Below are 17912 nucleotides of genomic sequence, written 5' to 3' on the forward strand. Positions count from 1 at the left end.
CCCTGCACATTTGTGGGTTTTCCCCTGACTTAAAATTAATGCACTCATATAAAATAGTCTTCGGGTTTTCCCGAAAACTGATTCACACTAGCTGAGCCTATGTTTTCTTTTCATATCCCACTTCGATTTCCTTGTATTGTGTCAATCTCGCCATCTTAAAGCATGGGAGATACGACACATGATAGGCCTTTATCAGGGTTACAAAGGCAGTAAACAGGACGTTCTGTTATATTATTCGGCTATCGACGGTATTCACGGCTAAAGCCGGGCTCTCTACCCGGCTCGTTTTAGTGCACCGGTGGGGACAAATAGCTGATTGGATATGTAACACTAGTACAAAACAAAACGAATACAATGTCAGTTATTTTGTGGTCGTATTTCACTGTTAAATACACGGTTATAACAAAACAAGCTGTAAGAATGTCATCAAGTTGACATTTCGGGCGGCGCCATTTTTGACTCCATTTTGAGTCAGTCTTTGTTTTCCCAAATCAGACGCACACCCGCAACCAGAGGATCGTCTTGATTTTATTATAGTTATCTCTTTGATCAATTCGCAGTCAATATGCGTCCTCATTACAGTTAAGAACGAAGAGTAACACATATAGGCCTAAATCCAACTCTAAAGTTATAACCCCTTCATACTCGTGACGTGGTACACATCTTGGCTTTAGCAACGACCCATCTCTGTCTGTCTGGTCTCAGTGTCTCGGTGTCTTTCTGCCTTAGTGTGTCTGTGTAGTATATAAATAAGTCAAGAGGCTGCATCTCAGCGAAAACAAGATTTGTGACAGCATCGATTGTTTAGACTTGTTCGGGGGCATTCTCAATGCGTTGCCTGTTCGCGCTGGCGTGTTGATGGGTGTTCCAGTCTCAGCCGTGTGCCTATGATGCTGGGCCAACATCGATCTGTGCATGTGGATGTCTATGTTTTCTCTCATGTACACCGCAATACTCCGGAATAGACAAAGAAGAAGAAAAAAAGAAAGAAAAAAGGCGCTGAAAATGCAAGTTCAGTTTGGGCTGTTTTTTTTCTCCACAGCTTGGAATCGACTAGTAACTACAAATTAATAAAGAAACGGGAATTCCCAAAATTAGCAACGGGAAATTGTAGTCAGCAACGACAGTGACTGTCAATGCGTACACACGGATAAGCAGCACTGTGAAGACCGCGTTCATTGCAAGTGGTTCCATCACAACATCACGCCGGGTTGAATGACGTATACGGTAATAAATGTGTTTCTCAGAAAACGGCACCAAAGGAAATGTTTCGTACAGAACTGAATTTTGAAGGTTGAGTCATCCACGATACCTGGTGGGTTGCTGCTTTTTTGACCAACATGTATTAGGTAAGCATAATTAATTTATGTTGCTGTGTCATTATTGTTCTGTTCAGAGAGAAAGAGAGGGAAGGAGAGACAGAGAGACAAACTTGACAAAGAGACAGAGAGAGAGACAAAGACAGGCGGAGACAGACAGACCCAGAGAGGGGCGAAGAGAGAGATAATTTTGTGTGTGTGCGTGTGGTTTTCAGTAGTGTGTGTGTATGTGTGTGTGTGTGTCAGTGTGTGTGTGTCAGTGTGTGTGTGTGTGTGTGTGTGTGTGTCAGTGTGCCGGCTTGTGTGTGTGTGTGTGTGTGTGTGCCGTGTGCGTGTTTTGTGTGTTTCTTTGTTTATTTCTTTGTATCTTTCTTTGTTTGAGTAACTTTGACTTTATGCCGCGACTTAGTTTGCCGATTAGTTCTTGATTTCCCTCTGCCATGTTCACACCGTCATGTCTGCGCAAGTTACTTCACGTTTCTCATTTCATTCGAGTCATTCAGTGATAACAAAGATTCGCAAGATTTTTCATATCGCCGTTCCCAGCTATCACAACTTGTTGTAGGCCAAATGTATATATTCACTTTATTTAATGCCCACCGCCATTTTCACTGACATTTTCATAATACGAAAAGCATAAAGACACAATCCCTACATTTTTGTTCATGAAGGCTCAAAAAGAGATTTAAAAAAATGAAATAAAATATGTTTTAAAAAACAGACAAAAGCATTGAAACACTTTGTGCTTGACATGGCCTATATATGTTCATTCCCGCCCTGAACTACATTGACGTTGTGCAAAAATACGGATATGTACATATATCATGATTAACAGTCATTTACATATATAGAAACTTGAAATGTGTGCAAAATAGTCACGGCCAGCAAGTTCAAATCCGGTTTGTAGAATGATACATGACTACGTTTGAAAAGTTTTTTACATATAGGTGCCCGCAGATAATGTATCCGGGTTGAACTGAACCATCTCATCGAATCCTGTTAGAATAAATAAGTTTGTCATCATTTTCACGAGTTTTCATTCACAAACACCTGGGAAATAAATCTCATGTTCCCCATGCAATAAATCGAGGTGGTGAATGGGTTTGAGCTTTCAGGTGAAACGTGGATTGTCAAAGTAAAAGCCAATCAGGCTGATCGTTTGATGTGTGGAACCGTCGCGGCTTTGGATTTGTGTTTCCGAGGACAACGATTGTAAGCATTCACTCTCAAAGACCCAATCAATGTTGATAATTACCGCGGCGACTCATGGTCAATTTGCAACTTATCTCTGTAATCATGATCGCAAAATCCACAACGAAAAGTCATAAACACTTAAAAGAAAAGAAATATGCTCAACACTTACTGAACTCACACGTATGATCGCCGCAGCTCTGTACATTTTCAGACTGGAAGAAAAGCGTCAACAAGCTACGTTTAACGTCACATTCAAGTTTGACGTGTTATCTCGTGCTACTGTGACGATGCTTTGTGGCCCGGAGTTGGATTCTAAAAATTCGTCTCCCTGTGGTTTATTGTGCATTTTGTTGCACAACCAAAATGATGACAAAAACGATGTTTGGTGGATTGTTGTCAGACCAGCATTTTGTTGTTGGTCCTCGGGGAGCAGATCGCCTTTTGTCTCATATTTATCAACCGCGGCCTTCGGCCTTGGTCGATACTAAGATGAAACAAAAGACGATATGGTCCCCTTGGACCAACAAAAAAGCTGGTCTGTCAACAAGACACCAAACATAATATAATAATTATATATATACGTATATATATGTGCAAAATGGCTAGATGCTGGTGTGCCACTTATGAAACATCAGTGGAAGCATTAATTTTGTAAGGGGGAGGAGGGGGTATAATTTTACAGACATTTAGTTCTACAGCAACGGTGTGCTGATACGAAACTGAACTGCTTGTTTGATCAAACAGACTTTCCGCGGCGGGCTCGTGATGAACTGATCATTCTTTCTGAACTTACTGTAGTAATTATCATGGGCGTGACAGGCTGTAACAAATAATATACACGGTGTGATGGGAAGGGGAGGGGTATAAAATCGAACTACTCTTGATAAGCCTGCGAGGAAAATGAATGCAGTCATTGCGTTTTGGTGTTTTTTTGTATTTTTATTGTTTTTCATTTGGAAATTTCCAGTTAAAAGAAGAAAGAGAAACACCTGGCGCCAACCAATTTAAGCATGTAGCAACGAACGAAATTCAGTGACACAGAAAAGAGGAAAACAGTTCCTTAAATTCTTGACGCGGTCCGGTATGACTGGGCAAGTGTTTCCGTGTCATTCTCGAGTCCTTCCAGGCTCCTTCTCTAAAATTCAGACCTGACCACGCCTTTCATTTTGTTGTATCTTTTTTTCTTTCTTTTTTCTTTAGTCTTTAATTTGTTTTGCCTGTACAGTATAGTCAGTCTGTGGTAAGTGAACGTCTGCGGCCTAGCAGAGGTAAGCTGTTACCCGGGCGCGAAACTTGTTAACCTCTCCTCTGAGTCGACCATTGATGTTTCCCGCATAGGCCTACACTTTGCATGACTGTGTAATAATCCGAAAACCCGATTAAGTGACCTTGACTGTGTGCGTTGAAAAGTCCGCGCATTGCAGGTCAGAACGCATACATTCATTCATTCTAAAGTATGTAAGTAGAACGGAAATGTCAAATGATAAACAGCTCTTTCATCGGCCTTATGTATTATTGATACCGGGAATTCCCGATGATTCAGGTCATGGGGTTGAAGATTGTACTTTGCCAACAAGTTTTACCGATCCCCCCTCCCCTTCCCTCACCTCCTCCACTTCATGATGTATTGTGTTTAACCTGGAGGAAAAAGTGTGAACCAAGGAAAGGACTTTTAGCTTTTTAGTTTCACTCCGGTTGTCTCGCTAGGGTTTTGTTTGTACACCATTCGATATTACAGCGAGTACGTTGCTTGGCAAGCAAACGACAGTTGTGTGTTCAAGTCCTAGCACGGAATATGACAGAAATAGGTTAACAAGTCGGTCATGTTTACTAACGTGAAAAGACCTTACGTGTAATATTATGTGGACCAGGCAAGGCCGACAATGGCCACCGTAGCCAACGTTTCGTTGTTGTTGTTGTTGTTGTTGTTGTTGTTGTTGTTGTTGGGTGTGGTGGTGGTGGTGGTGGTGTTGTTGTGTTGTTGTCGTCGTCGTTGTTGTTGTTGTTGTTTGTTGTTGTCTGTTTGTCTGTCTGTCTGTGTCTCTGTCTTTCTGTGTGTGTGTCTCCGTCTGCGTGTGTTTGTCAGTGCGTCGGTGTGTCTGTATGTGTTGTTGTTGGGTTGGGTTTCCGGATTTTTTTCATATATACGTAAAAGTACATTTGCACGCAAAAGTATTGCAAACGAATCTTGAAATCAGGAGAAGAAGTAACGGTTTTAAACAGACTAAAAACTGCATACAAACAAGGTAGTGTTTTCCGACACGACAATACTACTGTGCGCCGAATGATTCAGAGAGAGTTTTGGACGTGTCACGCCAAATGAGAACACGTCTATAAATGGAGATGACCACTTTGCAGGAGCGGCCGTCCTCAAGTTTAAACTTCTTAAAATATATAAAAATCGTCATGAGTATAAATTATCAGTGCTGCGCGTTTTAAATCTCCTAAACGGCGATTGACAAAACAAAATATGTACCCGACTTGTAGATGAGACAGAAAGTGTGAAATTTGTCATATTTACGCATAGTTAAACCTACATGCAGGCATTACTCGATGCTCTTAGCCGGATTTCTGGTTACACGGACATGATAAAATTTCCATTTTTCTTTCTTTCTTTCTTTCTTAGTTTCTTTCTTTCTTTTCTTCCTTCTTTTTCTTTCTCTCTTTCTTTCTTTCTTTCTTTTGTTTTTGTTTTTTGTTGTTGTAGCATTTGCCAAAATGAATATAGGATAACATAGATTGTCATCATTTTCACGAGTTTTCATTCATAACCAGCTGGGGAATAAATAACATGTTACAAATCGAGATGGTGAATGGGTTTGAGCTTTCAGGCCAAACGTGGATTGTCAAAGTAAAAGCCAATCAGGCTGGTTGTTTGATGTGTGGAACCATCGCGGCTTTGGATTCGTGTTTCCGAGGACAACGATTGTAAAGCATTCACTCTCAAAGACCCAATCAATGTTGAACATTACCGCTGCGACTCATGGTCAATTTGCAACTTATCTCTGTAATCGCAAAATGCACAACGAAAAGTCATAAAACACTTAAAAGGAAAGGAATATGCCAAAAACTTAAGGAACTCGCAAACATGATGGCAGCTTTGTACATTTTTAGCCTGGAAGAAAACCGACAAAGACGTTACCTTTGACGTCACAGACAAGTATGACATGTTATCTCGAACTACTGTGACGCGCTTTGAGCACGAAATTGCATTCTTAAAATTACGTTCAGAATAGGGATCCCGTCAGTTATTGTGCGTGCTTTTGCTCATCCAAAAAAAATGACAAAAACAATGGTTGTCAGACCAGCATTTTTTTGTTGGTCCTCGGGGAGCATAACGCCTTAGGTTTTCATCTTTTATATCAACCTCGGCCTTCGGCCTTGGTCGATAAAATTGAAACCGAAGACAATTTCCCCCCCTCGGACCAACAAAAAAGCTTGTCTATCAACAAACCACCAAACATCTTATATTGCAAACCTCTGCCGTTATCAGTTTTTAGTGTACTTCAAAAAGCAATTCATATGAGACAAATGTGTCTGCACAAAACAGTGTGTACGTCTAAGAATGTTAATACCATCGTTGCTAAACAATGCGAGATAGGAAACGACGGTAGGTCATGGAAAAACACGAAAGCTTCCTAAAAGGATTGAATAGAGAACTCTGGGCTCATGGCTCGCTGTGTGTTAACCCGGTTTACACGAGTTGTGTTTTTTTTTTTATTGAAATGCGAGCGAAATTAGTACAATGTATTCTGCATGTTTATGGTGCATTCTATACTTGCATGTCTTCTTCTGTCTCAAACTTCCAGAGGGAGTCAGAGTGTCCAATTTGAAGACGCGTCATCTGTAACCTCTCTTTCAAAGTGAAATCTCTGACGTCAAAAGCGAAATAGAGTGCAAAAAGACGCCACACTAGGAATCATAGCGCCACGTGTAAGTTCTCAAAACTCTTACAGAAGAAAGACCAAAGTGAGATTGAAGTTTGTCTCAGTGACTTGGTCATCGTGAGCAATGGAAAATTACTTCTGAGGTCCCTGCCAAACTGTAGTTTGACCCAATATCATTTACACGATTTTGGCCTACGCACGTGTGAAGATATGGATTAGTTTTGACATGGTTAGTACCTCTAACGCATGTAGAATAAACTGATTTACGGTAGATAGGCTATACCATCCTCCTTGTGTAACCGATCCCAAACAGTTCATTTTAGCACATTTCAGTTGGTCACCACAGAGATGTCAAGGCTTCTATCCAGGATTAGAGCGTTTCTTTTCTATGACACAAACCAAACATTTACAGCCTGGCTGCGTTCTGATGTGGGCATTTTTAGCTGAATTCATTTTGCCGAGTGACACAGGTGTCACTTACGAAATGAATTAAATTAGAAAAAATAAATCCCCACTCTGTACAGATAAAAAAAAAACAGCGGGGCTGTATAATTTTGGTATTTGATCAAGTGGAAGGATGCTCACATCTACTGTAAAGCCCAGATGCGGTGGTCTACCCGAGCACTAACACGAGTAGGACTGAATGCACAACACAAAAAGCTTAAGACCGTCTCCTGCTTGTCTCCCCTTTTTTCCAAAATGATATAGAAATCAAAGAATTTTCCTGACTTAGAAAAATGCGGGTTTCACCACGTTTGTTTTTCAGATCGATAAGTGCAAACACTAGTGCTCTCTCTGAGTCGTGACCGCGTGACATTGAAGTCAGCACAGTTAATCGATTTTTCAAAGTGTGATTTGCTTTTCAGTTCAGGTAACCTTCAAGCGCGTTCAAGAGAAATGTTGTACACTTATGCCGTTTTCATAATTAACTGTCAGCTTGCAAGCTTATATCCGTGTATATACCTATAATGAGCAAAGGAATAACAATATTTTATCATTTGTGCTGTGGTGGAAGCAAGAACATTATTTTGTGCCTTCTGATTTCAATGGTCGTGAGATGAGAAAAATTATTTATAATCAACAGGCGGCTCTTCATTCCTTTTTTTTCGGGGGGGGGGGGATGGGGGGGGAGTCACGTGTGTGATTTGTAACAATGAAAATGATACCATCACTTATATTATAGAGTTCACTTCCCTCTGTTAAAATAATTAACAGATCATTTGATACCATAACTAAAATGTTATCCCCACATCCAAAGTAGCAAATTAGCCCAGATAAAAACAGAATTACCCCCTCCACACACACACACACACACACTCACACACACACACACACACACGCACATACACACACACAAACACATAAACAGACACACACACACACACACACACACATACAACAACAACAACAACAAACACACACACACACACACATACATACACACACACGCACATACACACACACACGCACACACACACACACACCGACACACACACACACCGACACACACACACAAACACACGCACACACACACACAATTACACACACACAAACACATAAACACACACACACAACCACACACACACTCACACACACACATATACACCCAAACACACACATACACCCACACACACAAACACACCAACAAAAACACACACACAACAACAACACACACACACACACAGGCTACACACACACACACACACACACACACACACATTTATCGATCTATATCCAAAGCCGTGCAATATGTACATCTACCTAAAGGTTAAAGCTTCGCCGAGTCACACTCAGCTGACTGTCCACTCATAAATATGACTATACGCTATGTCACCAAGCCAGAAATTATAATTTGCAACTGAAAAAATGGTGTCTACTTGTAGAAAATGTACACGTGCACTCTGCTACACAAAGTGTGGTATTCTAGTCATTGGCTATGTGACAACGACTCAGTTACTCCAGGTTTCGAGTATTATCTTCGGTATACATGTATGTACCTCTGTGTGTGCGGGAAGATGTGTTTCTTTTGTCACTTTCAACGGGATGACTTGTAGGCTATAATTAGCTTGTCACGCGTATGCCACATCAAGAACTCAAAGAAGAATGCTCTGCATTGAAAGTCACTTTCCTATTTTATCAACTCTTGACTGCTTGACCCTGAGCCTTAGTAGAACAGAACACAAACAAACAAAAGTATAAAAGGGGTACATACATTTTTTGAGTTAGTTGAACATTTTCAGGTTCCTTAAAAAAAAAAAATATTAAATGTGCAACTGCTGCGGAGTGACTGTATTTTCAGCACTCGGAAAGTAATGAATTTTACATCAAGAGATATATATGGAATTTCGAAAGAATACTTTCTTTCGATTTCAACAGATATTGGCACTTCTTACATGTTTTGCTTTTAGAGGCCAAATATTTGACAACGTACGATTTGGAGTCACATCCTTTGGCCTTAAATGATAAGGAGAGAGTCTGACAACAAAAATGGGTGAATTGTGGCTTAGACGTTCCAGTTTGCATGCTGCTTTAAAAACAAAATGGCAGAACATTACGAGAGTATAACTGCAATTCCGGTGCATGCAATAAAGGACATGCTCTACGTATTGTATAGTCACAGCAGGATGCAAAATAGAATAACAGAGAAGGAAATATTGACCCTTTGTCTATAACACTGAAGTTTGATTTTATTAAAAAGAAGGTTAAACCATGGATTGATAATGATTGCTGTGCGCTGTTCACAACCGCTATTACAGATAGCACTGTACATACAAAGTGTCTCATTGTACAGAAACCAAGCTGTTGCATTACAATCGAAACACCCACGAAACAAAACAAAAAACATTGACATAAATTTCCGAGTAAAGTACTGAGGTTGCTTGGGTAAGTCAGGTACATTTTATTTTCATTCTAAAGAGCGTTAAGACAGTAATCGGTCCTTTGCTTAAATTCGACCGATTGGTTGAGTCCGTGTATCATTCTCGGTGTCTCTGTATCTCAAACGTGTTCTTCCCTGTTGCAACTTGCCCGCTTACGTGAATGTCATGTGATTAAATGTAACAAGGACTTGAGAAAAAACAAACACAATTGTGTGCTGTGAAAAGCCAGGTCGTATGAATCAATCAGACAATCTGTTCAACCAGGGTTGTAAATATAGGCTCAGATTCTGAACGACGAAAGAAGTGGTTGACAGGTTTAAGAGGTTTTATAAAGGCTCGTGACCTGAATAATGCATTTATTGAAAGGTCTCAAGAGCCGGTTGTGAAACAGACCAAATTGCATGCACCAATAGTGTACCTTTGTTATACATGTGTGTGTGTGCATGTCTGTCTGTCTGTCTGTCTGTCTGTCCGTCCGTCTATCTGTCTGTCTGAGTCTGTGCGTGCGTGCGTGCGTGCATTCGTGTGCGTGTGTATGTGTGAATGTATGTGTGTGCGTGCGTGTGTGTGTGTGTGTGTGTGTGTGTGTGTGTGTGTGTGTGTGTGTGTGTGTGTGTGTGTGTGTGTGTGTTTGATTGTTTGTTTGTGCAAGTATTCATCCACCAGCAAAGACAACCCCACAAAGCCATCCGAACATACATGACCAAGGCTTCAGCAATATCAATCCTGTTCATTGCAGCATAGCACGTGTGGCAACTCAATTGTGAAATGTATTTTCGATAATATCTCGTTGGCACTGTTTTCTCTTTGCAGATTTTGGTGAATGCCAAGCCGCAGATGAAGAGGTCAAATACCCTCGTGTTTATAACACACACCCTTCCTTACACCACAAGGAGGCCACCTTCAATGTCACCGTGAACTGACCCGCTTTGATGCGAACCAACACAAAGCCTTCGAAATAACAACAAATAACGGGCCTTTCCGTGAAGACCATGGCTGCTGCCTCCTACTTCTGACATCGTAGAGTCTCAAAGTCGCAACAATCTGAATACAAAGAGAGATTTCCCTGTCTACAACAGCGCACCATTCTACGCCACCTCCTATGACCAGAGCTGCGCGTATCTGATGGGTGTTTTCACACAGCCAAAGCCGAAGTCTTCACGCAGAACCCAGCACGGTTTGGATGGCGCTGTGAAGAGCCCCCGGCTCCCGTACAGTCGATCCGCCCCCATCAGAACCTGCAGATTCTCCTTTTATGGCCAAGGATCCCCGCATGAGGTGGAACTCAACTCTTCTACGGTAGTCCTATTGGAACTGCCAATCGCTGACGATGGCGTCTGTGGACTTCTGAAGTCGTCTGAAGAACCTACCGCACTTGAGGGTCTCCTGAGTGTCTTCTGTCTGAGCCGATGAAGTTGGTCGACATGCGGTAAAAGGCTATTGAGCTTCAGAGCTTCTCTCAGCTGTTTCGAGTCAGTAGTTGTGTGGATGAGAGCTGTGGAGCTTTTCTTGAGGGTTGAAATCGTTAAGATCGTTGAGATCGTGTCCTTTGGGAGCTCCACCTGGAGGACTGGGTAGACCCACGGAGCTGAGAATTGCGAAGGACCCCTCTGTCAGAGTTCTAAGTCTGACGTGTATCGAGTCGTTCAAGCCTGTCCTTAACTGGGCGAATTCGACTACGCGAAGTTTACTTCACGAAGCTGGCCGCACGAAGCTTTAGCACTGAGTTTTAGCACTGAGTTTTAGCACTGAGCTTTAGCACTGAGTTTTCGGCAAAAACACTTCGCGAAGTCTTCGCGAAGTCGACTTAGGGCTCAATTAAAGACCGCCTTCATGGTCAAGCCTCTGAATTATCAGGCCCTTTTTCAGCAAGTTCAAATTGGCCTACCATTGCACAACTTAGCGTAGGTCCTACGTTACTTTTGTCATTGTATTTTTTGTGATTTGAGTGTGCTTTGTACCCGTTGATTTTTCGCGGGTGTGCACTTAAAAAGTCTTTTATTTGCATGAGCTTTTGGTCGTTATATTGTTATGCTTCTTTATACAGCAAGCGCATATGTTGTGTTCTGTGCTTACAAGTCAGCTTTACATACAGACTCGTTGAAATCAGTCCTGTAGTCCGTCTTTTAATTCGAATGTTTTAAGGCATGCCAGTGAACAAAAAGGTGGAATTGATTTTCATTTTATCTACGTGTATCTGTTGAAGCTTTTAAAAAGTTCAGGTGATCGTCTACAAACTTATTTAAACATAATTATTCTCGTATACTTGATTTATAAATCGTTTATGCATACAGTGACGTAAAGTTTTACTATTAATTATCGTTTTTATTCAGAAGCTCAGGACTTTGAACAGTTTCATCCTCAAGATTGGACTGTGAGGGACATTGCAGGAATACGATTTATGTCTTTTTTCAGATTGATTGTTTCCACTTTTTCGTGTGTTGCTTGTTCGCGGGCCTGTTGAAAAGCTTATCTATTCTGTTCACTGTGTACTATGGACAGTTTTGGTGATGGACAATAATGTCAATGTCTTCTCTGGATACAAGTTATTTTGAAATTCAGTTTGTGCTGAAATCAATGCTGCAAGAAAAGTAGCATTTTGTGTTAGACACAGAAAGAAAGGATACACAAAACTTCTATTGCAGAGTCTAGTTTCCAAGGTTAGCCGCATAATTATATACTTTGCAAGAATCAATCGCATCCCTTGAATTTTCATCAGTTGCAAACACTTCGAACTACAGAACGAAAGTCGTCAAGAAAACAAAAGGTCTTGAAATCTGTAGAAGTCAGCAAGGTCAAAAATATGCCAGCCAAACACCGATGCAACTGTTTTTCTGAGGAATCCAGTTCCTTCCTGTACGGCCTGAGACGCGAAGCACCGTCCACAGAAAGGGTTCTTCTTGAACGCCTCCTCAACGTTCTCAGCCGAGCTGCAGCCAACAAAACAAGCAACAACCCGCAGCGACTATGGGCTGAGAGCGAGCGTCCAGAATGGTGGCCTGGGGTAACCTTGCTCTGCTGGAAGAATCCCCGCGAGCACCCAAAAGACAACAAGAAAACTCTGAAAGAAAAGATTGCAATCTTGGAAACACAACTGAAACAGAGAGAATTGATGAGCAAAGAGCTTGAAGAGGAACTGGAAGCTCAAAAAAATGGCAAGAAGGTCGACTTGGAACTAAAATCTGACTTCGAGGCAGTCATAGCGAAGGCTTCGGGTCTGCACTTTATGCTCAACAAGGTCAAAACCAAAATGGGAGATTCAAAGCCAATGAGCGACAGGATCTCCAAATACGTTACAGAGACGCAGGCCTGCATGGAAAAGTGTCTACAAGTCATCGAGGGCTTTCATAAAAAGGTGGAAGCGCGTGAACAGCACCGACAAAATCTGTGGGACAGGATGGGTGTATCAAAAGCTGAGAGGGGTCAGCCATCAGCGAAACGACCCCATTCTGACGTGTCCTATGACCTTGAGACCGACAGCCTGTCGATTGACCTTGATGATGCTGATGACGTGGAAGCTTTGCACATGGCGCTTGCATCTCCTTCGTTTTCCGCTTCTCCTTTCTCTCCTGCCGCCACGCTTTCCCCGTCACCCCAGAACATGAGTGATATAGCCGAAGCTGATATGTTGATGGGCGTTCCGTCTCCAACTTTCATTCCTCAGTCGCAGTACGTACACGCTGTTACTTCTTACCAGAGGTCCTTGTCTATGCCTTCTCCTGTCCAAGCAGTTCCTGAGCCTCTGCTAAGTATGGACCAGCTTCAGTTAAGAAGTGTGTCGCCGATTCCTGTCCCGGGATGTAAACCTTCTTCTAAGAAAAGTATGCGGCGCTCAGATGAAGCTCGGGGAAAAAGTCTTCAGCAAAGATCTCCGATGGACTCCTTGGTGGAAGCCTTAGGTTCAGAAGACATTGAAAGCATTGAGATTTCGCAGTCTACTCTTCCCCCTACTTCTGGAAGTAAGGGAAAACGAGTGGCTGAAAGCGACGTCCAGCGCCGCAAAGACCGCAAGCAGCGACAGAGTCCTCTCAACCGACCCAAGTCTTCAGGTATCAAAGAAAAATCCTCAACGCCTCCTACAGTCGAAGTAAAATCATCGAGAAAGAGCGCAACCTTCCCTATGAGCTACAGGTACAGCGGCGGGCAACTCATGCAAGCCGGTGCTCCTTCCAATCCTGAAGCTGGCTGGCAGGTGCTGCACACAATTCCTGCAACAGATCCTAGCTGGCCGCTGAGAATCAAAAACGACGCAAGCTCCCCGCTGGCTTCGGAAGATCTGGTAGAGGACGGGGACGGCCGTGGCGTAAGGATGGACGTGAGCAGATCATCACAGGACGATGACTTGGACAACGTCGCTGAAGTCCTGGAGGAGAGTGAATCAAGACCAACGTTCAGCATGTACACGGTAACTGACATGGGCGACATGGACAACCTGGCACAGATGACCACCCATCTCTCCTGTGACGACCTGCAGGCCAGTGTTACGGAGCCGGTCATGGACAGCGCTCCGCCTTCTTCTGTGAGGCTTGTGTTGGGTCCTGAGAGAGTCATGGTGCCTGGACAATACGTCCTTCACTCGACTCCTCTGTCGTCCTCTTCTGCTGCTCGTTCTGCTACGACCAAAGGGGACAGCAAGTCTCTGTCGCACGCCATCGGGAACCTCAAGGACACGTTTAAGTAGAAACCGACATAAGTAGCAACAGAGTGTCGAATGATGACCAAACTAGTTGTCCTTCAGTGCTTCTGTCTATGCTATTGGGAATTCACCTTGCGGGTGGTGGATTTTTGAAGTCGTATAGACAAAACTAGCAAAAAGCAATGCCGAATGATGAGCATGCAAGTTGCCTTAAACATTTGTCTGCGTGTACATGCAAAAGGTGAAGGGTCAAGGTGATTTTGATATCATTTATTTCATAGCTTATTGTTACCAACACGATTCGGAAGCACTAACAGGGAAACCTTAGGACCTTTCCTTAGCGAATCTTCGCTTGAAATTGAAAGCGGAATGAAAAAGTCTTGTAATTAAACTTAAAGCAAGATTTTTCGAAATGCAGAGGGGGCGAGCTGTTGAAAGAGTAGTTTTGAAGATATCCTCCTTCCCGTGTATAGCATCAAGTATATTAACACAGAACAGTCGACTCCTTTACATGGGATAAGAGCATCCTTCCACTTGGACACATACCAACAACAATCAACAGCTTGGCTGCTTTCTGTGCAGGGTGAGAGTTTTGAGATGAATTCAAGTTGTAACTGACATGACAATTGTGTCCATCTGCAAAATTGTGACCCTCCACCACGGAATGAGTCACATGTCACCTTTGCATGATTTTCATATTTTTACATTTTCCTAAAGAGTTTGTTATGCTCTATCCTGTCGTGAAACCCGTTTTAGAAAAGAGCGAAAACTGTTTGAATTACAAGCCTGTGACTAAGGTGACCCTCACACTGTTACCAGCCACTCCCCGGACTTACATTTAAGCCTTACGCAGAACCGCGCGAGGTGACATGCGACTCATTTCATGGTGGAGAGTCACAATTGAATACAGCGATAAAATAAAATCTACACGGAAAGCAACTAGGCTGTATCATTATTTTTCGTATGTGTCCAAACGGAATGAAGCAATCATCCCATGTAAAAAGCCTGGACGGATCTGCAGGGATTTTACAAGAACGTTTACACGGGAAGGGTGCTATCTTTAAGCACAAGCCATTGCTGATTCTAGGCGAATGGTAAGGACACCATTCTGTGAAAGCACGGTGGTGTCGACACACGTGCCGGTAAGACTATTCTGAACAATAACTGGCTTCCAATGCTTTTGAGATGAAAATTGTGTCTCCGATTCATTTATACTCTTCTCCATTAACAACGCGTATTTCTCAATTTCTGTTTAACGTAAAAATAGAAGGAACGTTGCTTTCGTTCTGAACCATCCTTTAAACCACCACAGATCTGGCCGGGTATTCACGTAGAAAAAAACAATCTCGCCACTTGGACACATACCAAAAATCAACATCCTGAAGAAACTAATTGAACTCTGCACAGAAAGCATCTGAGCTGATGCTGCTGCTGCTGTTGTTGTTGTTGTTGTTGTTGTTGTTGTTGTTGTTGTTGTTGTTGTTGTTGTTGTTCATGTATCGAAGTAGAGGTGAGATCTCATACCATGTCAAATTCTGCGATGATGAGCTTGATTGTTTACACGGGAAGGAAGGTGCCTTTAACATCTGGCTGCTGAGAATTTGTGGGAAAAATAGTGTCATGAAATTACGCTATTTCCAGCCATATCGGAAAGACAGGATACAAAAATTCAAACAGAAACACATCATCACAACAAACGTAAACCAGGGATTAATACCACTTCCAAAATAGGTCCTGTGATTGTAATTGACCGGTCAGATACCCCATTCAATTACCCAACCCTCGTTTATCTGATTCTTGGCATGTCATCATATTCAAAATTCTGTATCATAAAGTCGGTCCCATTGATTTCTCTAATTTGTTCACACTTGTTTCAACACATTCTGAAATTATCACAGACAAAATGTTTGCAAAATATTCACGAAGTCGATTTTCGGGGTCAATCGCTGTAATATGTTTTTAAATGTAACTGTTCGCGTCGCGGTCTACTTGGCATATATATTGTTGATTGTAACTACAATAAATATTCAATTTTATCCGGTTATTTCTTTTAAAAACCAACCATTTAGAGTTCCACAGCTAATAGTCGATTTTTGTTGTACGTTTTAATGGAGAAGAGTATACAAATGATTACAATCACTAAACTTCAGCAGCCATCTTGGGAGTAGATGTTGTTTCTGTTGTCTTGTTGTTGATGTTTGTTTGTGGGTTTGCTTTGTGCACGCATGTGAATGTTTTGTTTTTGGGTTTTTCTGGTAGATTTGGAGTTTTAGCTTTTATTGTTGTTGTTGTGTTATTGGTTGTTTTTTTGTGTTTTTATATTTAGTCAAGTTTTGACTAAATATTTTAACGTAGAGGGGGGAATCGAGACGAGGGTCGTGGTGTATGTGTGTGTGTGTGTGTGTCTGTCTGTCTGTCTGTGTGTGTGTGTAGAGCGATTCAGACTAAACTACTGGACCGATCTTTATGAAATTTGACATGAGAGTTCCTGGGTATGAAATCCCCAGACGTTTTTTTCATTTTTTTGATAAATGTCTTTGATGACGTCATATCCGGCTTTTCGTGAAAGTTGAGGCGGCACTGTCACGCCCTCATTTTTCAACCAAATTGGTTGAAATTTTGGTCAAGTAATCTTCGACGAAGCCCGGGGTTTGGTATTGCATTTCAGCTTGGTGGCTTAAAAATTGATTAATGACTTTGGTCATTAAAAATCTGAAAATTGTAAAAAAAAATAAAAATTTATAAAACGATCCAAATTTACGTTTATCTTATTCTCCATCATTTGCTGATTCCAAAAACATATAAATATGTTATATTTGGATTAAAAACAAGCTCTGAAAATTAAAAATATAAAAATTATTATCAAAATTAAATTGTCCAAATCAATTTAAAAACACCTTCATCTTATTCCTTGTCGGTTCCTGATTCCAAAAACATATAGATATGATATGTTTGGATTAAAAACACGCTCAGAAAGTTAAAACGAAGAGAGGTACAGAAAAGCGTGCTATCCTTCTCAGCACAAGTACTACCCCGCTCTTCTTGTCAATTTCACTGCCTTTGCCGTGCGCGGTGGACTGACGATGCTACGAGTATACGGTCTTGCTGCGTTGCATTGCGTTCAGTTTCATTCTGTGAGTTCGACAGCTACTTGACTAAATGTTGTATTTTCGCCTTACGCGACTTGTTTTTTTTGTTATTTGTTGTTGTTTTGTGTGGGTTTGTTGTGTGTGGTTTGTTTGTGTGGTTTGTTTGTTGTTGTTTTGGTTTGCTTATTTGTTTATTTGTTTGTTTGTTTGTTTGTTGTTGTTACTGATTTTGTTTCAATCTTAAGCAAATGAGACAAGGCGCTCTAAAAAACAAAGAAAAGTGAGTGCTTTAATTGCATTCGACATGTGCAGTACAGTAAGTGAGAGTCATGCGTAACCAATTTTCTTGCATCTGAGAGAATAACAAGCAATGAAATTTGAAGAAAGTTGCTTGTCCATTTCAGTGCTTGTATTCTCTCAGATGCCAAGAGATTGGTTCCGCGTTATTCTCACTTACTCTAATCCACTTGACGTATGCATTTAGCTAACTTCCCTTTGTTTGTTTGTGTTTGATTTGCCGGGGTTTTGCTTGATTTGTTTGTTTTTGTTGATGTTGTTGTTCTTGTTTTCTAGGATGGCGGGTAGGGTGGGGAGGGGGGGGGGGGGGGTCATGAGGATGTTCGTCACATGAAACGAAATGTTACATTTCACACGGAAGTCTTGTCTGAACACTTTGTGCTGAGCGTATGCTGAAATATTGTTACAATTGTTGTTTCAGAATACATTACAAGTGTATTTTACAGCGCGCACCTTTCAATTTCGATTTCATTATACACAGACTTCTGCTTTAAGCTTGCATCATCATAGAAGCTTAAATTAATTTGAAGTTATGAAGGACGCTTTTTTCGTCGTCGTCGTCGTCGTTGTTGTTGTTGTTTCAAAATATTTACTGTTTTTGAACGCCCACA

At 41.6% G+C, this 17912-nt stretch overlaps 1 protein-coding gene across 2 annotated transcripts in view; it reads left to right on the forward strand.

The window, feature by feature from the left end:
- Positions 1-1102: 1102 nt before the first annotated feature.
- The window catches only part of LOC138966721 (uncharacterized), a 17834-nt gene continuing 1024 nt past the window's right edge, over positions 1103-17912 (forward strand). The window contains exons 1-2 of one of the 2 annotated variants that reach the window (XM_070339039.1): positions 1103-1349; positions 10093-17912. The exon at positions 10093-17912 is cut by the window's right edge and continues 1024 nt beyond it. In XM_070339039.1, coding sequence (XP_070195140.1) covers positions 12083-13960 — 1878 coding nt within the window. In that variant the 5' untranslated portion in view covers positions 1103-1349; positions 10093-12082 and the 3' untranslated portion in view covers positions 13961-17912. The remainder of the gene's footprint in view (positions 1350-10092) is intronic. The other variant, XM_070339040.1, reaches the window with a different exon arrangement.

Source organism: Littorina saxatilis, linkage group LG5, assembly GCF_037325665.1.
Source record: "Littorina saxatilis isolate snail1 linkage group LG5, US_GU_Lsax_2.0, whole genome shotgun sequence".
NCBI classification, from domain to species: Eukaryota; Metazoa; Mollusca; class Gastropoda; order Littorinimorpha; family Littorinidae; genus Littorina; species Littorina saxatilis.